General features: G+C 41.5%; 1 protein-coding gene across 3 annotated transcripts in view; it reads left to right on the top strand.

Annotated features, from left to right (window-relative positions):
- The first annotated feature begins 1,078 nt into the window (after positions 1 to 1,078).
- The window catches only part of kdm4c (lysine (K)-specific demethylase 4C), a 30,021-nt gene continuing 9,355 nt past the window's right edge, over positions 1,079 to 21,744 (top strand). For all 3 annotated transcript variants that reach the window (XM_020100423.2, XM_020100424.2, XM_020100422.2), the window contains exons 1-17: positions 1,079 to 1,218; positions 3,021 to 3,187; positions 3,591 to 3,766; positions 4,232 to 4,346; positions 4,978 to 5,171; positions 7,515 to 7,564; positions 8,149 to 8,252; positions 8,500 to 8,637; positions 8,868 to 9,061; positions 9,339 to 9,571; positions 9,774 to 11,842; positions 11,966 to 12,080; positions 13,365 to 13,552; positions 15,238 to 15,481; positions 17,166 to 17,242; positions 17,612 to 17,667; positions 17,821 to 17,929. In XM_020100423.2, coding sequence (XP_019955982.1) covers positions 3,044 to 3,187; positions 3,591 to 3,766; positions 4,232 to 4,346; positions 4,978 to 5,171; positions 7,515 to 7,564; positions 8,149 to 8,252; positions 8,500 to 8,637; positions 8,868 to 9,061; positions 9,339 to 9,571; positions 9,774 to 11,842; positions 11,966 to 12,080; positions 13,365 to 13,552; positions 15,238 to 15,481; positions 17,166 to 17,242; positions 17,612 to 17,667; positions 17,821 to 17,929 — 4,206 coding nt within the window. In that variant the 5' untranslated portion in view covers positions 1,079 to 1,218; positions 3,021 to 3,043. The remainder of the gene's footprint in view (positions 1,219 to 3,020; positions 3,188 to 3,590; positions 3,767 to 4,231; positions 4,347 to 4,977; positions 5,172 to 7,514; positions 7,565 to 8,148; positions 8,253 to 8,499; positions 8,638 to 8,867; positions 9,062 to 9,338; positions 9,572 to 9,773; positions 11,843 to 11,965; positions 12,081 to 13,364; positions 13,553 to 15,237; positions 15,482 to 17,165; positions 17,243 to 17,611; positions 17,668 to 17,820; positions 17,930 to 21,744) is intronic.

Below are 21,744 nucleotides of genomic sequence, written 5' to 3'. Positions count from 1 at the left end.
AAACAGAAGGAAACATTGTATATGGAAGTGAAAAAAATCCTAAAAATGTAGTGTCCAATCACCCTCTTCTGGATTCTTTTTACAGCAAAAGATATGACAAGTTTGGATTTTGTAATATTTGTTATGTTGCCATGTGCAGGTCAATAAATTCAGTGTTCAAGTTGTTTCATGTAAACATTGCAAGAAACCAACAATTTGGACAATTGATGTGATTACACACTCGTGAATACATCACTAACTTTTCTAATCCACCAAGAACAACACATGCAGAGCCTTGTTTGTTCTTACATTTGACTGTACCATGTTTACATCTAATATTTGCATTGTAATACCAACACTATGCCATTGTACACGTATGTGGCCCTTAAAGGTCCAGTGTGTTTTAGGTGAAAGAGATCTTCTTCTCTGTTTGGATTATTGGTGGGTGGCGAACAACATAAAGGTGCATTACTGTCATCCACTGTGTCTTCTTCTTGTTCTTCTCAGTTCAGCCCAACGGAAACAAAGAGAAAAATAAAAAATTAATCTAACACACGACAGCCACCATTTACTCGCCTTACAGGATTTAACTGGTACCCTGTAAGTGGGGTGAGGAGTGGGCTGGCTCTGATTGGAAAACACCCAGATGGCAAATCAGAATCAGAATCAGAAAAGCTTTATTGCCAAGTAAGTTTTTTACACATACATGGAATTTGTTTGGGTGTTGTTGGTGCATGTCAGACATTTCTAAATATAAGAAGATAAGAAAATCAGTATTAAAATTTAACAAAATAAATATAAAAATATATACACAGTATGTTTTAAAGGCAAAAAAATAAGGAGAGCAGTAAGGCTGAGTAAGTACAATGTGCAAGTGTTCACAGTATGCAGTGAATGTGAGTGTGGAGACTCAGAAACATTGAAACATATCCTCATCCAAAGCAAGAAATATTCACCCCAAAGGAGAAAACTATTCAGAAACAGTTTTAAAGGACTGTCTGCACAGAATTGGACGATAAAAAGACATATGCATAATAATCAAAAAGAGCACTAACAAACAGTAGAGGGCGGCAGCACGCCATTGAACCGTTTGCGCTGCCAAATCCATAAGAAACAGAAGAAGAAGCCCCTGACTGGAGGTGGATGTGCAGCGAATGTCCGTCGACCATCCAACCTCAAACTAACTTCACCGCGGTGATTAACAACAACAACAGCAGCAGCACAGTCTCTCACATCAAGGTAAATGCTGTTTATCTTCACGGGCACAACTCGCGATTCACTGGTGAACACTGTGTCCGGCTCTGCAGCGTAGCTTGATCCCAGCCGAACAGAAATCGGTGACTATTTCGCGAGTCCTGTGCAGATATTAGCCGAGCTACCAGCAGCTAACCCTCGGCGTTACCAATAGATAAGTTGGCACACGCTAATACCAGCGGGCATCTGCCACTGAGTTATTGTCGTTTTGTCTAAATGTTGTAACCAGCAACATGTGCGTGTTATTTAAACAGCAGACTGGATCATCTGGGCCACGCAAAGCCACACAGCTACGGGCCCGTCTGCAGCCACCTTGCGAGGGACATTTAAACCCCGTTCACTCGCTCAGTAAGAAGTTAGCTAATGCTGCAGCTAGGTTAGCTTCACAGTTAGCCACGCTTTCCCCATTCCCCTCTGTTGTCTCCAAGCGGTGTTGAACCACAGTCCCGTGTTCACGCATCACACCCGAGAGTTAATGTGGTTATCATGTAAACACGAGCTAGCTAGCCAGCCGAGCTACCTGTTCGGCCATTGCCTGGCATCATAACAAAACGTAGGCTAGTTGGCTAGTTAGCTGGCAGACAACAAAGCTCAGCGAGGATACAGACACTCATGAACTATTTAAAGGGAAGCTATCGCACCACCGAGATCTATTATCCCACAGCTGTAGCAGGTGTTTTATTATTGTTTAATATACAACATATGCCCCTTAAAGGAAATCCACGTGTTGAAATGAGTGTTTTAATACACACTGCCATTAACAAAGACTGTAAACACTGTGTCTCAACACTGAGGCTGATTTTAGTTATTTATTTTCTCGTAAAAACTTGTTGGAGCCTGCGATGTGTCTGTTACATCATCGGGTCGCACGTCACTGTGGTGGTGTTTGCAATGAAGTCAAAGACACGGGTTTGAAAATCACAACATCAGCTTCACTCCGGGCAACGTGATCCTTTGTTTGGATGCGCACAGTTGGGAGTGGGATGGGATGGGACCCAAATCTGAGAAGGCATCAGCGAAGGATCAAATCCACGAGTCTCTGCCTCCATCTAATGGTGAACTTGCCACCAACACACAGGGCAGCTGCCATTAACACGCCTCTCAATTACATTTGATGGCACAGATTCTGTAGGAGTTAGTGTCAGTCTGTTTGAGGTGTTAGAGAGAGAGAACATAAACTAATACAAGTCACATTAACATTTGTACGAAATTGTAATGGCAAGATTCATCTCACATTATTTACATGTTTTGTTATGTAATAAACTGGAAAAACTGAAAGCCATGAATACATTTAACAGTAGAAATTAACCGGCAATAATTGGCAACCACCAAATAGGTGACTCTATTTAGCAAAAACCCAATTAAAGCAAAAATAAAAGTAGAGAATAATATAAGAAATATAATAATTATGTAACAATAAACAAACTAGATTTCTTAATGAAGAATTATTAATAAACTAAATTAAATACATTTTTAGCAACTGGATACAATTCTTTTTGTGCCTGACTCAGAAAATATCTTCTCAACACTTTATAAAATTATCATATTTTGCTTTTAAAGCAGATAAATGGATTCCCTTGTTTGCCCATTCTCTGGTTATTACCTCTGCCGAGGAGGTTATGGTTTTGTCTGTATTTGTTTATCTATCAGATCACTGAATGGATTACCACAAAACTTGGTGCATGATGCTGTGTGGTTCAGGAAAGAATCCATTTATTTTTGTTGCAGATCAAGGATTCTTTTCAGAATAAACTGCATTTCTACTAATCAAGAACTGATTTGTGCAGGTTCTATCTGGTGAGGCGGCAGGATGGCGGGGGCAGAGGTGTTCACCCCTGCAAACCCCACCTGCAAGATCATGACCTTCAGGCCCACCATGGAGGAGTTCAGGGACTTCAATCAGTACCTGGTTTACATGGAGTCTCAGGGTGCACACCGCGCAGGCCTGGCTAAAGTAGGCCTCATCTTCAGTCTCAACTGTGATAAAGTTTCAATCACACTGAAAAATGTTTATGTTGATCTGTAAAATGTAAGAACCATGTAATCGACTTTAAAGGCTGTTGTGTCAAAACCTCTAACAGGCCTTCAGTTTGATGAATGTTGTGTGATAACATGGTTTCAGACTGAAGGCAGCTTTATTCAGCCAGAAGAAAGAAGCATGAAGTGAAGCAGAGAGAGACATTCAGGCGTATAATGTGATAACTAAATAATACACTAGATCTCCTGCTGAAAATTGTGGGTTAACTACTGTGGAGTGGATTCCTAATGATGTCGTGCTGATTTGGATGATGTATTTGTACAAGATGACTCTGTTCCTACTTATTTTCAACAAGAAACCTTTACTTCCTTTTCCTCAGGTGATCCCTCCCAAAGGCTGGAAGCCCCGTCGTACATATGACGACATCGATGATCTGATGATCGATGCTCCTATCCAGCAGATGGTCGCTGGCCAGTCGGGGCTCTTCACTCAATACAACATCCAGAAGAAACCTCTCAGTGTGCAGGAGTTCAGGCGGTTGGCTAACAGTGACATGTGAGTAATATGGAGGACATTTAAACTTTATTTTAGAGCGAGGGGAAGCTCACATAACAGCATTAAATGACAGTAAAAAGGTTAAGTTGTTTTAACAATGTAGAATCCAACTTTTATTTTTCATGGGGTAACCTACACTAGTTTATTCCAAAATTTGTTGTACAATTTTAAATTCTAGAAGACAGGTAATTTTGTTTAAGAAAAGTGAGAAATTGGTGAATGAATAAAATATCAGCTGAGGCCAAGGTTAACATGTTCATTTCCAAACCTTCAAGATAAGTTTATAATTCCAGTTTGATTTGATTAATTTGCAGTTTGTTGAGTGGTTTTAAAAGCACAAAGTGATATTTAAACGGCTGTAAAATGTAGCTTATGTTTATAATTTGCTAAGAAGGTTCAAGGTTGTACAAGACTACACATGCCCTACATTTACAGTACCAAATGTAATTCCTTTCTCCTCCACAGGTATTGTACACCTCGCTACCTGAATTATGAAGATCTTGAGAGGAAATATTGGAAGAATCTCACTTTTGTCTCGCCCATATATGGAGCTGATGTCAGCGGCAGCCTCTACGATGAGGTAAATGACTTTCTTTCATCTATTGTTGCTCTATTTATACACATGTTGGCACATGTGATCTAGTCTCCATGTGATCAGCGCCTTTAGTTTCACTTTCACTGATTTCTTTACAGATCTAGTTTTCTGTGTTGGTTCTGCCTTTAGGAAAAGTCATAGTGTAAATCACTGTAGTGGACTGTAAATATAGTTATTTCACCAGAGTCTTGCTAGTTTGTCTTTAGGATAGATTTTTGCAAGGAATGGAGAGCAACACAGAGTACAGCTTAAACAGAATAAGCCAGTGGACATTTTACAACCCAGAGCAACACTTTTCAGCAGCAGGACTTTGAAAACTTGGCACACTTGGCATTTGTCACTTTAATAGAAGCAGAGTGACCATATTCTGGTGTTGTGCTGGCAGAAATCTTGTTGCTCTCTTTCACAGTGTGGATGCTATTAAGTGAAACTACAGATTGTTTTGCTGCTTCACATTTCACCTGTATACAGAGCTGCCAGGTTTTCAGTATTTTAATGGAGAGCAACAGGGTTAATGTAACAGCTGACCAACCTGAAGAGCAATGACTCACATTATATTTTGTGTAGAGGATACTGATTGAATTGTTACCCATCTCTCCAACGCCTGATTTCCCAGGATGTCGAAGAGTGGAACATCGGCCACCTTAACTCCATCTTGGATGTGATCGAGGAGGACTCTGGTGTATCCATCCAGGGGGTTAACACTCCATATCTGTACTTTGGCATGTGGAAGACAACCTTCTCCTGGCACACTGAGGATATGGACCTGTACAGCATCAACTACCTCCACTTTGGCGAGCCCAAGTCCTGGTGAGTACGGGACAGGTATTTAGCCACCTTGGATTAGCACATAAAGAAGCAACACAATCCAATCCAGTGAAACAGCACTACGTATTAGCCTGAATTATCATTGTGTTGAATCACACAAACTGAAGTCACAGCAGCATTCAAGAATACAAAAATTATAAATGTACAAGTATGTGTATATATATGTTAAGTCTTTATATACATTCTATGGTTAAGCCCTTTTCTTTTGAACTCGTTATGCCTCACCTCTATATTCACATTCTTTTTCTCACCTTATTTAATAAGTATTTTTTTCCATTCAACATGTATATACCTTTTAATTTTTATGGTGCCTGTACTCTTTGTACTGCGTACTTCACATATGCAAATCCGTATTTGTGCCAGAGCTGCCATCTTTAGTACTGTTTGATGTAGATTTTCAAGATTAAAGACGATTTTAATCAAACACTAAGTCCTAGGTTTCATTTGATTAACCTGGCATATCACTCGCACATGGCCCTTCTTATTTGTGTGCACATTTATGAGAAGGCCACATGCAGTGGTTATGCTTTAGAGACTTTAACTACTGGCAAGAATAAAATAAGGTAGAACATAAATAGCACAAGGGATATGATTGCTTGTCTAGGGAGAGAATCTGTTTGGAGCTGTGTTATTCTCCAAGCGTGTAAACATATGGTTTGATTTCTTGGGAGCTCTCATTCCTGTCTGCACAGTGGAGCAAGGCAGAATTGAATGGGGCTTTTTGTGAGTCCGAGCGAGATAGTGTGAGTGTTTCCCGAAACTTTTGCCGCCAGCCTGACAGCCTCCTAGATAAATGTCAGGAAAGGTTTTGAGTGAGCCCACATGATAAAACCGCTCTTGACGTTTCTAACACGGGGCGGACGTTAAACTGAAAGAATACCAATCTCAGGATACAAAAGTGGAGCCTTACACGTAGAACAAGCCGACGAGAGAGTCAATTTGAAAGACAATATTTTAGAGCTTTTCAAGATAAGGCCCAATGTGCAATAAGTCAAAATATGTGAGGAATTTATGTCATGCCCTGCCTCCTGCATGCTCTACCCAGCCACTACCCCTCATCTGTATGTTCCAGACATTTTCCTGTCATGAACATGTCAGACTCAAATAGTCTCCTGCTGCATTCTTCATGTGTGAAAGGCAAACTCCTATTAGTTGTAAAAAATTCATAGAAAATGTCTTATTCACCAGAATACATGCTACAGGTCAGAATATGGATTGCATATGCCTAGTTGGTGTATGTTAAAGTGCTTCTATTGTTTAATAGGAGAGGAGCTGCTTCACAATATGATAATAATGTGGAATAAGAGGTGAACAATGCAGGTTGATCAAAATTTAGTTTTCTGTCTATTTCTTTGTCAGCTTGGTTTGCTCCATTTCTTTCTCTCTCTTGCCCTGGAGGGAGTTTTGCTCATTAGAGCAGTGAGCCCTGCAACCCCACAGGGATCAGTGTCACAGCCAGACAGTGACACACACACACACACACACACACACACACACACACACACACACACACACACACACACACTCATCATATCGTGCACACACATACACACCAATGTACACTCTTTCATCTTCCTGGTATTTTGACATCTTGTCCCCGGAGGGGAGCGGCTTAAAGATGCACCTCTCTCACATCCCCACAATCCCCCTCTCCCCTCCAACTTCCCATGTCACCTCTACCTGAGGTTGCCTCCTCCTCTCACCTTGTCTCTCGGTGCTCTGTTAAGCTGACAGTTGAAATGATGATAGAAATGCCACAGACCTGAGGGTGGATAGTGGAATGAAATGCCTAGTCAAACCTTGGGGGAATCCTGTCACGCTCTCGGGGTTTCTCGCTGGAAACTTTGGGAGTAGTTTAAATTCAGATTGCATCAGTGGAGAAATTGTGATTCTCATACCGCAACAGCAGCCGCTGTTCAGTGGCTATTTTATCCCCGGCAGAGGATAAAGTAGACTCTTACTTAGAAAACACCCAGAGATGTTAGGAATGTAGATACAGAGACATGTAATAATATAAATGGACAGATATTTTTTCAGCATTTGATTGGAAAATCTAAAAGCAAGCAGATAAAGCAGGATATTTGAATGTTTGCATCAGCTTAAAGAAACAATCGTTCTCTACATTGTAATGTGTTCGTCAGCCCTCTTGCTATTATTCATTCATCCACCACTTGATGGCAGTCTTGAAATTGTAAAGCCTCTTCTTCAGAACTTGTCTGCACCCGTCAGCATGTGATACACTGTAGACATAATGAACAATATATGTTCAGAATTTCCCCCTGCACAATGGAAAACAAATAATCCTGTGTGCTGTCTCTGTAACAGGTATGCCATCCCCCCTGAGCATGGAAAGAGACTGGAGCGTCTGGCTACAGGTAAAAGGATCATTTATATTCTCTTTCAACCTTCCACATAAGTGGAGATTGGGGGGAGGCAATTAAATAATTATTAAATAAGCGTTTGCAGCAAACAGAAGCAGGTCTGCATTGAGCAGCAAGGTACAGCAAATAAATTAAATCAGCAGTGAGAGGGCACCGGAGGTAACGGTGAGAGCTAAAGATGCAGCATACTAATGAGGTGCGACTGCAAACATGCAAAAACGGTGCTAGTAGAGGTGTAAACTGTACAAATACTCCATTTTTATTTAGTTAAGTGGTTAATTTAAATTATCATGAGTCTAGGCTTTCAATGCAGATTACTACACTGGAGAAGGATCACAATAGAATTGCCTGGTTGTTACAGACAAACGTCCAGCTAACAAAAGTGAAATAAAATAGAAAAACCTTTCTGTAGATTATTTATCAGTTAAAATACTATTATTTTACTGGCCACATATTAAGTTGAAGGCAGCATTTCTTGCAGTATTATTGTAAATTGAATGTTTTTTTTGTCTTGTCAGGCAAAACAAACAGTTTAAATACAAAGTTTTTAATTGTGTCTGTGTGCATATCTCTGTCAGGTTTCTTTCCTAACAGCTTCAAGGGATGTGAGGCATTTCTTCGTCACAAGATGACTCTAATCTCCCCTTCCATACTGAAGAAGTATGGCATTCCCTTTGATAAGGTAGTGCTCCTCTTCTTGCAGTTAACACTCCTTTTTATTTTCTAACATTTTGAAAACAGCTTGCCCTGCCACTAAAATTAGCAGTGCTTGTTTTGTTTGATTGCAAAAAAAAAAAAGCTGTTGCTTACTTTAATTATAGTACTTCATTTCTAATTATTTTTTGAAGAACAGAAGGACCGTTCTGTACATTGTCACTCAATCTGTTTTATGTCTCCTTCCCTCCTCCTTTCCAAACACAAACTGTTAGATTACTCAGGAAGCTGGAGAGTTCATGATCACCTTCCCTTACGGCTACCATGCTGGTTTCAATCATGGATTCAACTGTGCAGAATCCACTAACTTTGCCACTCTGCGCTGGATAGACTACGGCAAGGTTGCTACACAGGTAGTGTCCAATTTTATTATTCGAATGAGATTAGTTTTTCTTAAAATTGTGTCCTGCATGTCATTTATGACGTGTCAGATTTCAATACAGATCATTTCAGCCTGGGGAGTACATTTTACACGAAAATATATTTTATTTATGGCTCAGGAGTGGACACTGATGTGTGCAAGGCTTCTCCATGTTTTTTCTAAAGCAGATATAATATTTTTCCTCCTCTTTCCTACCTCTAGTGCACATGTAGCAAGGATATGGTCAAGATATCCATGGAACCCTTTGTGAAGCGTTTTCAGCCCGACAGGTATGCCAACTGGATGGTGGGCAAGGACTCTGCACCGATTGATCACACACATGCCACTCCGAGTACAACACCAGAGCTGCAGAGCTGGTTACAGAGGCGCCGCAAGAACAAACCTGCTAATAAAGGGTACTGGTATTTCACTCACTAATTGTCATGGTGCAGTTTTAATCAGCAGTAAGAATGATGACGTTTGAATATTTATGAAATAAAGTTTATACATATATATATATATATTTATGTAACATTTGAAGATGCTGATGATGAAGTAACATCAAGATGACTGATGCTGTTGGTGCAGTGACCTCATGTTTATGACTAGAAATGTTTCTGGGCTTAAAAATCCAAATGCCTTTAATTTAACACAGTTTCAATTGACTTTTATTCCTCTCCCTTCTTACAACAGCAGCCACTCTCGTATGCGCTCCAAGCGCCTAAGAACCACAGAGGAGCCCGTTGGCCTGGATGACACCTCAACTCTCAGCAGCAGCAGCAGCAAAAGGAAAGGCCTGGGTGGTCCCCCTTTGCCCAAAGTGCGCAAGTCTGTAGCAGGAACAAACTGCAGGGAGGAAGAGAAAGGGAAGAAAAAAGAAGCAGAGTCGAAGCACAACCAGAATCAGATCTCTGCTCAGCTTCCTGGTAAGAGATGGACTGATGGCACTGGAAGAGTGCACACAGTGCCCTGGTAGTGAATGTATGTGTGTGTGTGCATGATCAAGAATTAGTGCCTGGCCTGTTTTCTTATACTGTATTTTTGAAAGTTCTCTCAAATATTTTTTCAGTTCTTGTTTACTTGATGGTGGATTTAAAAAAAATGTTCCACTCTCTTTGTCCTCAACAGATCCTTGCAGACAGATGTGTGTGGTGAAGGTAAATCGTGTAGAGAGTAATATTTTTGGACTTTCCAACAAGGAACCATCCCATAACTCTCACTGCAGTCCGTTTCCCTCCCCTGCTTCACCAGTAAAGAGTGACTTAAAGGCAGAGACGGTCATTCGTATTGACCCTCAACACCTCTCAGGGTCAGGGGTCCCAAGCAGGACTCCTGAAGGACTCAGACAATGGTCTGAGGCTACACAGATGCATCCCAGAATTAATGAGCCACAGTGTTTCTCTGCTGAACCACAAGACCTCTCAACTTCTCAGGACAGCTCTGTCAGAGTCCCTCCCCCGGAGGCCAACACACTCAGCTCATCCTCCCACACTACAGGCACTTCTGCTGAGACTGAGATGAACCCTTGTCCCCCTGACTGTGGAGCTCAGATAACAAGTTCCTCCTGTAGTGAAGACACTTTAAACCCAACCCCAAACACTGACAGCAGCATGGACACAGCTACTGAGAATCACACCAACAACACTGCTAAAGTAGAGAAAATAGAAAAAGTTGTTGATCCTAAACATATCAATACACACTCCACAACAGAAGCACTTTATGATCTCAAAGCTGAGCCAGTAGAGGGGGATAGCTACACATCATGTGGCTGCGTCTCTCCCTCTGGACACAATTGCAAGTTAGAAAAAAAGAGCACTGAGGAAAATCTTTTCCCTCCTCTGCTACTGAGGAATGCAGGAGATATGCCAAAACTCACCCTTGAGCAGGCAGATAAGACTGGAATCTGCCCTTTGCCACCTGTGCTGACCCAAGAGATGCCCTCGCTCACCCCAGCGAATGATGGGCTGACTCAAGCCCCAAAATCTACTCTGTGCAGTTACCAGGCTGCACCTGTGCTACAACGGGAGACGCCAACTAGCTCTTTGTCTTTGCATGGAGCCAAACAGGAAGAGAAAGAAACTGAATTAATGACATCAAAAGATTCTGTTACCATAGAACATGCCAACAACTGGCATTTAGATTCTCAGTATAATTGCAAAGTGGCAGCAGCGTCTGGTTTAGAGGGAAACGCGGCTCATTTAACTGCCAATGCTGTGCACAAAATAACATCTGGTGGTGCCCACGAAATGCTAAAAATGCCAGACATTACTGCAGAGAAGGATCACACAAAGCTGGAAAATCTTACTCCTGAGCAGATTGATGCTGCTCCAGACAGGCTGGTACAGAGTGATACACCTCAAACAGAGCAGAAATCTAACTTGTCAGAGTTATCAAGTAAAGATATCTCCAAAGATCCAGCTCAGAGAGACAGCACGTTATGTCTGAGCACTGCTGGCTCTCTTTTAACTGGTGCGTCAAACAATAATCCCACAGCACCTTCCCTACTGTTATGTTCTCAAAGGGACAGCCACTCGGAATTACAACTAAACCACCACACAACATACTCATCTTCCCATTGTTCTTCCCATAACCCTTTCATGGAGCCCAAACCGTTCTCCAGCAGCATCTGGAAAAACCTCAATTCCCAGAGTCCTGCAGTACTCATCCAGAGCCTGCACTCAGAGCTCCCGTCTGACTTCACCCACGACCCTCTTAATTACACCATGTGGACTGAACCTCAGTGCAAAGAAGTCACAGACCTGGAGGACCCTGACCAAGAGTCAGAAAGCCAGGAAGAAGAAGGAGGGCCTCTCACCTGGGCACAGCTCGAGCCCACCTCTCTAGTTTCAGTGAGTGCAGTAGAACCCCTTGGGCTTTGTGGAGAGTATGATCTCCACATAGAAGTGGATGGGGCTGAAGCCCTCTCCCTGTGCAGGGAGCCGGGGAGACAAAGGGAGGCAGAGGGGAGCCTACATTCAGATGCTGCTGTTCTACCTCTCGAGATCGGAGGGGGAGAACAGGATGGCGTGTCTGATATGGAAGAAGGTGGATCTGATGGCGAGGAGGCAGAGCAGCAAAATCGTGTCAAAGAAGAGAGCAGTAGTGACTCATCGGATGAGGAGGAGGAGGAAGAGGAAAATGAAAAGATAAACTATGAGTGTGATGGATCAGGCCTGGAACCTGGGGAGGTTTGTGCTGTGAGTGTTTGCTTATTGTCTTTTTTCATTTGCAATCATTCGTTTGTCTTTTGCTCAAGTTTTGATATACAAATATAAAAATACAGCCACAGATTATTTTCCCTTTATTGCTTTCCATGCTAGTACCCTGCTCTGTCAGTGAAGAGGACCACTAAAAGCTGGCGCCACCCACTCAGGAAACCGACTGCAAGGGCTGTGCCCACTGCTGTCAAACAACAGCAGGGCACCAGTGATGATGGTGGGCACACACACACGCACACACACGCACACAAATGCAGCTGCTACAAGTCAAGAGTAATGCTCATTTCAGTGGCCCTGTTCAGACCTCGTATTAACATCTGTCTCATAAGTGGACAGCTCTGACTACAGGTGTGAATGCACATTTGAGATCTGATCACTCAGTCCACATTCTACCACAGTCTACTCTGCTGACGTCCCCTGACTCACCACAGTTTTTTAATTCATCAAAGATGGTATTACTCAGTGTTAGGCATACTTAGATTTATTTGTTCCAGCTGTCCAAACATTGACAGCCATGCAGGGTGGGCAGTGATGAACTGATCAGTGGCGTTACCATTTGTGTTTGATGCTGCATAGTGGTGGCCCAATTACTGAAATCCTGTTTTTTGTCTTCTGTTGGTTGCATTGCAGTGAATCATGATACACTCACACACCTTTTTGGTAGACCAGTTGGGTGTGAGACCAAAACCCTGTGTTGAATATTATCATAAACCAAATCTTTGTTGAAAGGGTAGTGTTGCATGCTTGAAAGTATTACAAAAAAATGTAGTTGTACTGCAGATAAAAACAAAAGTTTTAAATATAAGTAATGTCAGGTAACATTTGTGTTCTCCCACTATCTAGCTTTTATAGCCATCTAGCCATTCCGCTGTGCGGTCCCTACTTCCCCTTCTCATTTTTCACATTTTATGTCCCCCCCAAATGATTCTTCTGACGTCAATGTGCACATAAACCAAACAGATATAACTCTCAGGCCTACCACATTAAAATGACCTGGTGATAGATACTCTATTTGTTTTCATGGTTTTAACAGGATGGAGAGGAGGAGGCTCCATTAACAACAAATAATGCACATATACACACAGTCATATTCCTCATCTCTGTGGTTGTGAAAAAGAATGAATAATTCAGCGACCATTTTAGTTGTTTATCCCTGAGGAAAAAATGACCATGAAATGACCATGGCTATGAGGCTATTTTATGATGATAAGAGCTCTTAATCATTTTGTTCAGTTTCATAAACAGGCAGGCCCCTATTCATTGACAATTTTTCTGGTCACTAGAGGAAATTGTCACCCTGCTGGATGGATTAGGTCTGACTTATAGAATGATGCATGCTGTGGTTTTGACATTCAGGTAACACGATTCTTTCAGATTCATAATAGGCTTAATTAACAAACTACCAGGCAAGAGATTTGCACTTGGTGTTGCATGACTCACCGTCTGGGTCGGACAGATAAGTGATTACAAGGTTGTGAGGCTTTAGTTTGTCTCCACGTAGAGCCCCCTGAAGCAAGCCTGGCAGAGGAGGAGGAGGAGGAGCAGGAAATGGAAGCGTGGGCAAAGCCCCTCATCTACCTTTGGCAGAACAGGAAGAGCTGCTTCACGGCAGAGAGGGAGTACAACGCTCATGCAGCCACCATGCAGCCGCACTGCGCTGTGTGCACACTCTTCATGCCATATTATCAGGTAAAGGGGAGTTTTACACAAATATATCAATAGTGTAATTTGCTGGATGTTTGTATCTAATACCTCTTTTACACAGATAAACCTGACTCTCCCATTGAGGAGTTTGCCTCATTTTGTCCTCTGATGTTTGATATCATGAACTCACCCACACCTTGCTGTCTTTCCAAATTGGTGCCTTTATGTGGGTGTCACGTTTTCATTGCTCATGATAAAAATCCACGTCTACTGCAGATTCCTTGGACTGTGGCGTGAATGCCGATTTTGTCCATTCCCATTGCAGACAAAATCCAGATGTTAGTGGGTTTTTACCATTGGAAAATGGGCTTGACATGCAGTACAGTTCCTTTTTTACTGCATTTGTATTATAAGATGTCCTTCATACACCTACGCAGTCAAGCATAAACACACCTTTAACTATGACTGTATTAGTCTCAGAGCTGACGATGGAGAAAACAATAGGAGCAGATCAATTTCATCTTTCATCCCTAATGTCACCTTTGGACCTTGTATTTTTCTCTCTAGGGGAGATGGGATGATTTCAATTTAACCTGCACTGGTCAGTGATTCTAATCCTGTCTGGTGCATATATCTGTGATTTTCTTTTTAACCATCCCCCCACCCCTAATAATAGTTCCTGCTCCAAATACATAATGCTTTACAATGAACTGGTACAGCCTTTTAATTCCCTCTTCAGAAAGTTCCTTTTGTAATTAGAGGTTTAACTCTTACTTTTTCATACATAGAATTGCATTTACTCTTGCAGAGTTTCATCAGTTCAGCACAGTGTGACAAGTGACAAATAGAATATCTACACATTCTAGATCTCAGCCATTCATCTTATTGGCCTCACACTTGGCTTGTGTATTAAGACCTGAGGAAGTGCAGTGTCAAATTTGGTGTGATTTAGACACAAATGTGTTCAGTAGGAAGAAACTTTAAATAAAGAGGCAAATCTGATTGTCCATTTCGGAGTTCTGCATACTTTTCACCGAACTTTGAATGAAAAGTTGAGAAACTGTTTGTGCAGCAGTGGTGCCGTCATGGTTCCGTAGGCTGAGTCCCACTGCAAGTTTTTATTTTCTCGATTACTGCAGGTCACTTTAACAGTTTCAGAAATAAAACTGCAACCAGCATCACCACAGGCCAAACAAACAGCTCAATCCAAACCAGCAGGTTAAGAACAGTCACTGCACTAGTCACTTATATCATACATAAAATTTTAAAGGGAAAAGTAAAGGCTCTATAACGTGATGTTACAGATGCTCCTATGTATCACTGAACCACTTTTAAGTGCAGTGGGCTGCATGTACTTGTTCCTTTCTATTTTTATGTGTCCACATATTTATATTGTGCATTTACTTATTTATTACCTTTTTTTTTACTGACGTCTCTTTGTCTTTCTGCTCATTGCTGACAACCAATTTCCCCTTTGTGGGACTAATAAATTGTTATCTTACCTTATTATGAAAGCGCCTCTAAATAATGCTGAAGTTAGAAATAATACTAGGCCTTTCGTGATGAAGGTTACAGGGTTTCTGTACAACCAATTTTCCACTGGCTAATATAATTTCCAGGTAAGCAAGTTGTATTAAGGGCGAGGAAACATTTTATTACCCGACTCCCTGTGTAATACTAACAAGTTCTAAACAAAGTGCATGACATCATCCCTTCTTTTTCTTCCACAGCCTGAAGACAAAGCAGAGGATAAAAGTCCTGTCGCTGCTATGGACACCTCCACATCTTCCTCTCCAAGGGAGGGCCCCACGCATCCCTGCACAGGTCTGAGGAGGACCAAGCCCCTTGTCCCCGAGATCTGCTTTTCTTTCCGGGAGCAGAACTGTCCCCCAACTCCCACCAACCCACTGCTGCAGGAGGACGGCACCTCCCCTCTGCTCTACTGCCAGGGATGTTGCCTGCAAGTACACGCAAGTATGTTTGCACTCGGGAAGAATAGTTTCTGCGTACATGTGAATATTTGAGAACAAGGATTGTGTGTCCTGAGGATTATACCGGTGTTGTACATGAAATGTATAGTTTGTAAACCACTATATACCAGCCACCTCACACATCCACATTTTTTTGTTTCTACATGTTTTCTCTCTAATGTCATTGCAATAGGGTCAGTGAGTTTGAGTCCACTGACTCACTCCATCTCAATGTTCCACTTCCCTCTCTGTTTCCCTTTCTCTCCCCCCTCCTCCTTGTGGTTTGGAGTATTTGATTTCTCTCGTCAGCTGAATGAGGGTGAATCCTGTCTCTACCACACATACTTCCTGTCCAAAAGCCCCAAGCCAGTGCAACAAGGCCTCACACACAAACACAAACTTGACAACCCTGGAGGTTTTCTGTTCCACAGGGCGCACAGATGCTGAACATTGTACATTATCACAATCCTTCATTCACACGCTTCAACAAGGATTTTTCTCATCTCCACACACAGGTTGCCTGTATCTTAAGCCTACAGCCAGTATTCTTGTGCTTGTCCAAATACACACACAAAGTCAGTTTTTAAAGTTTTAATGGCACATCAACACACATTGGTTCCCCCTCAGCGAGTTTCTTGAGACATGGTGGTGTCCACTGAGGATGGGGTCTTCTACAGGCTTTAAGTATTGACTGCATGAGAGCTGAACTGTTGTACCCTGTGTGTACAACACATGTACTGACTTGCTCTGTGTGACTGTGTGGCGGTACAGTTTGGGAGGCTGGGAGAAGGAGATGAAGTGCATGTCATTCGACACTGATGAAAAAAGCCTTGGTTTGGTTTTGAGAATTGAGATCCAGCAATAAGTACGAGTTGATTGAACTTTCCCTATGTTCTGTTATCTGAGCTCGAGAGAGGAAAGAGAGGTGAGTTTAGATTTCTTGTTTTTTTTTTTTTTGATGGATTGTTGAGGAAAAGAAAAGAGACATACTCTCTTACAAAAAGTTTTTTCTTAAGAATAACAATGTCCTCCAGTTAATGTTTGTAACGCCTCTTACCAGGGGATTTTAACCAGCTGCCTGCTTTAAAAAGAATCATACGTATCTGAGTTTCACAGTTACAATGTTTTTCTTTGAGAAGCTACCACAACTTGTTCTCTTTATAAACCATTCATACCACACCAAGGATGCAGACAAAAACGAGACAAAAGTGCAGTATTTACACAAAATGGTTGGATGTTTTTCATTGTACTTTATGCTCAGCCGTGTCTGTCAGCCATATCGTACTTGTGCAAGTGTCTGAAACTACTACTACTTTATGAGTCTGACATGGCTGCTCGTGCCTTGATATGTGGATGAACTCACAAGCATTTGTAAAAAAGATGTACACCAACTCTTCCTCTTATGTTGTCTGTATTTCTTCCTTAACCACATCAACATACAACATAAAGATCACTGTTTCCACTTAGTCTGGAATACTGTGCATTTCCGCATGGAACAATAACCCTGTTCTTACCAAGAATCTCTGGAAACAATGTGGATATGTTGTTTTATTATGTTATTTATAACTGAAGTAGACTTAACACCAGGTGTACGTCAAGCATTTTTGCATTATAATGAAAATTGCCACGTTTAGATGCATTTTTATCCTTTGCCCTAATTTTCAACCATCCATTTCCTCCATTTCTAGGTTGCTATGGTGTTGCTGCAGATGTCATCAGCGAGCAGTGGTCGTGTGATCGTTGTACAGAAGGAAGCTTGGCAGCAGTAAGACATTTTACCCCAAATGCAAGGCTATTGAAAAAACAATTACTGGTGAAACCTCATTGACTCCAAACTGGTCTTTATCTTATGTCAGAGATGTTACTGGTTCTTATATTTCTCTGACTGAAGACCACTTTTTTCAAAACCCCCCACTTTTCCTCAGCACCTGACACAAGTAGATGTGTCAGGTGCTGTCTGCTATTACTTTGTGGTATCGTCACTTCTCTGTGGTGCATAAAAAATCTCCCTGGTTTCTCATGATCTTCACTGTTCCTCATATACAAAAAAAGATCATTATCTATGAATCTTACCCTGTGGCACACATGTATGATGTTACTGATATTCCTCGCTTGGTTCTGTTTGTTTTGTAAGGAGTGCTGTCTCTGTAACCTCAGAGGTGGAGCGCTGAAGAAAACCCAAAACGACAAGTGAGACATGCTTTTGTTTCGTGATTAGCTCTGCATACTCATCTCCGATCTCCAGAGCGCAGACAAATGAACTGTCTGTGGGTCTTAATCATTCTAATGTATTAATTTGTTTGTTTTATGCCTGTGTCTCTGTGTGTGTGTGTGTGCGTGCAGATGGGCCCATGTGATGTGTGCTCTAGCGCTGCCAGAGGCGAGGTTCAGCGATGAAGCCAAGAGAAGTCCCATTGACACCAGTAGGATCCCTATGCAGCGATATAAACTGGTGAGGAGGCACACGCACGCACACACGCACGCACACACACACGCACACATAGAGATGCAGTGAGATGCAGTACTGGAATTCCCCAGGTCCTTGAGGACTGGCTCAGTCTAATTAATGAAGTGTTCACAGTTCTAATTAACAATGTGAGATGAACATGCCCGCAATCAAAGCTAGATAATTAACCACTGGTGGGCAGGAGAGGGGGTTTGAGCTTGTGTGTGTATGGCCGTCCGTGTGCAGATGTTTGTCTGTATGTGTATGGGCGTGTGTCTATTTTCTTGTGTGTGTGCGTGCATGTGTGTGTTTGCTTAATGAGAGAGCTGGAGTGTGTCTCAGCAGACCTGACATGTTTGCCTCTATAGTTAGCTTTGTGCTGCAGGCACAGTGATAGCTCAGCAGAAAGCGAAGAGTTGGAGAGGTGCATCCTCACACAAGAAAGATGGATAGCAGAGATAAATACTGCCTTCATTCCCAGCTTATTTGATTGGTTTCCCACTGGGTGTTACATATCAAGGGAAGCTTGAGCCTCTTCAGAGTATATTGGATTGATTCATGACATGAAATGCTTTACTTGATCTGCAACATTTTTTTCAATTATTTTCACACATGAACTGTGGATAATGTGCAGACGTTTATTATCACATATGAAGAAGGAAGCAGGAGATCTTCTAAACTACTCAGTCCCTTATTTTCCTGATCAGTAGATTTGCTTATAAAACGTCAGATTATAATAACTGACATTTTCTAGATGTTAGAATCCCAAGGCGATATGTTCAAATTAGTTTTTGACTGATTGTCCAAAATCCAAAAGTATTCAGTTTACAGTTTAAGAGAGCACATACCTCTGCCTAGGCTAACGCTCTAACTTGCCCTGTTAAAGAAAGTTTATAAAAATCCTGCATCTGCAATTTTATGCACATGAGCTCCAGAATTTAATTGGGTGCTTCCTTGGGCCATATACTATACCCATGATAACCACGAGTTGCTGATTGTTTTTCTGTTGATCAACACTTCGACAAATCATTGCAACTCTGGGGATTATGCTGTTGTAGTTACTAAATGGGACACTAACACATGAAATGAAGCTCATTTAGATAATTAAAGCACAAACCACAAAGAGTTTCTGTATCCAGGGGCCAAAAATCTGAACAAAGATGAAAATTAAAAAACATACTGGAAAGGGTGGGGTGCTCAAGATTGCCTTTTTATGAAGACTTTTCGGGTACTTCCATCCATTAGCTGTTAAGTTCGTCACAGTGACAAATTTTCTGGACATAATTTTCCAGCAATGCAGCAACGAAAGTTAATTTATTTTGAAAATCATCCATAAGTATTATAAATTCCTTCCCTTTGGAAGGTTTTATCTGAACTGAAGATGCATCCATGACAGCAATTTGTTTATTCTCACCACAAGATGACCCAGAGTCTCAAGTGTCTACTGCCTGTTTTTCACTGAAGTGCTGACAGAAGTACTTTTTGGGTAGACTATCCTTCAGTTGATGGTGAAACAGATGAGCTTTTTGTTTTTTTAAACAACCTCTTTTGATGTCCAATTTAAGGTTAGACATGATGCTGCGCAGAATATTCAAATAGATGATAAGCCCTTCAAATATACTGCTTTAGAACTCCAACTCTCAGTAGAGAGCTAATTCCTCCACCAAGGCCCAACAGTCCTTAAATTCAATTAAGCTGCAGCAGATTTCACATGTTAAAGTTATCAGTCACGTGAATATGTCTGAACTATTCCCTGAGGGGAAAAAAAACACTGTTGGCTCCGTACCCAGATCTGGATCTGCACCAAAGCTTAATGGTTTCTTTTCCAACGCATACTTTCACTAATTTCGTGGCAATTTGTCCAGTAGTTCTTTTGTCATCTTCCTTACAATCAAGCCACCAACAAACGGACAGGAGTGAAAACAGCCTCCTTGGCCTGACTTATGATGAGACAGGTTTTTATCTTGAGTGATACTTAAATTAAAACATTTTTAGATGTTGTCATTTTTCTCCTAGTCAACGTCATAATTTGTGTGTCCGCTGCATGAGCCACGTGTTTCAAAGCACACTTTGGACCCATTGCTCCTGCAGCAGGAGCCCGTTACATTCATAATTTACCATTGCTCAACACACATGCACACAGGCGCGCGCACGTACACATTCATAATTTACTGTGGGAATGTTCTTAACGCATGGCTCAACACAGGCACCCAAATACACCCAAGAGAAGGCAGAGACATGGGGGGAAGAGGTGGGTTAGCCTCACTTGCACACAAACTCGGACAGTTTAAAACTATGTTGACGTATATTCACAACTCAACTTTTATTTTCTGATGCATATTGTTTTTCCAACAATAAATGTAGATGAATACAAACAAACACACGCTTCCCCATCCACCGACGCACACAAGCACACACGCGGCATGCCAGTCAGAATCTCGTCACACTGTCCTCAATAGGTGGATGAGACAGTCAAGCCAGTTCATCGGTGCTGTGCTGTCCATAATGGAGGAGCAGCAGAATCTTCATTAATAAGAAAAAATAAAGGATTTTCATCACAGATTTTAAATTGTCTTTGAGATTGCCGTGCGAGAAGAAAAGAGGACTTCTCTCTACTCTCTGTACACAAAAGCCCTGATCCTCAGCTGATATCTGAATTAAGAAGACTAAGCTGATAATTGTAAAGGCGAAGCTGGCCCTGCTCTCTGGGTTTAATTGAATTCATTCTGCTGAGGTTAATTAATTAGTTCAGCTATTGATTTTCTCCAAAGAAATGAATAAATTGGATTTCGATTCAGAGGCTTACCTGATAAGGACACAAGTTTTATACTCCCACAGCATCACCTTCTTATCCACCTATCAAACGCTGTGCTAGTCTTCCTGCAACCATGAGCATTTCATATGTATTTAATATATATATATAATTTTTATGCGTCTGTGTATGTACTGGGAATTGAGACATCTTAAAGTCATTTTTAATATTCCATATCTCTATACTCATACATATGCTGTATAGACACACCCAGTTTTTCTATGCACATAATAAAATAATGATCAGTTAACGTGCCATCAGACCTTTGCATAGACCAGATTTCATATTTTAAACTAGATAATTCCCACTTGATTTCCCTGACTGCACTGCAACATCCTCCCGGGACTTTTCATATATATATTATCCATCAACATGTATGGATATTTTCAGTATGGATTCCTAGGAATTAGATGAATTAATGAATTACCTTCAAAAAGATGAGAAACCGCTTTACAAAAGAGAAGAGGACGGGACAGGGAAGGGAAGCGGAGAAAAGAGCATAGATGGGTGTTTTATTCGGAAATAGAGTGAGATGGGAGGCATGCTGAGGGGGTGAAAGAGGAATGGGGGGCGAGTTGGGTTATAATAGAAGGATGTCGTCATTTTTTCCCCTTTAGTTGGAGAGTGAAGGATTTGTGGGAGAGGAAGGGAGGGGAGATGCCAGTAGTGGAAATGGACTTGATGGGCTGTTTGGTGCAGAAAACCAAGATGGTCTTAACAGTTTAGTTGTGTGTGTTTGTGCATAGGATGTGTTCATGTGTGGTATGTACAGTTGTGTACTGCTCACAGACCTTACACAGTTAAAAAAAAACACAACATACACATAGCAGCCCTGGAAACCTCAGATGATGTCATCTGATAGGTCGTATTTGGGGGTCTTCTCGTATTGTAGCTGCATAATAACGAGTTTGTGTTTGACTATTACGACTGGGCTCTGGCTCCATCCTCATTTTATACTCTCGTATCTATGTTGTGTTTACACCACCGTATCCAATAACAGTGTGTTAAG

Source organism: Paralichthys olivaceus, chromosome 8 (assembly GCF_024713975.1).
Source record: "Paralichthys olivaceus isolate ysfri-2021 chromosome 8, ASM2471397v2, whole genome shotgun sequence".
NCBI lineage: Eukaryota > Metazoa > Chordata > Actinopteri > Pleuronectiformes > Paralichthyidae > Paralichthys > Paralichthys olivaceus.
The sequence above is the reverse complement of the archived record's forward strand: the minus strand, read 5'-3'. Positions and strand labels throughout refer to the sequence as shown.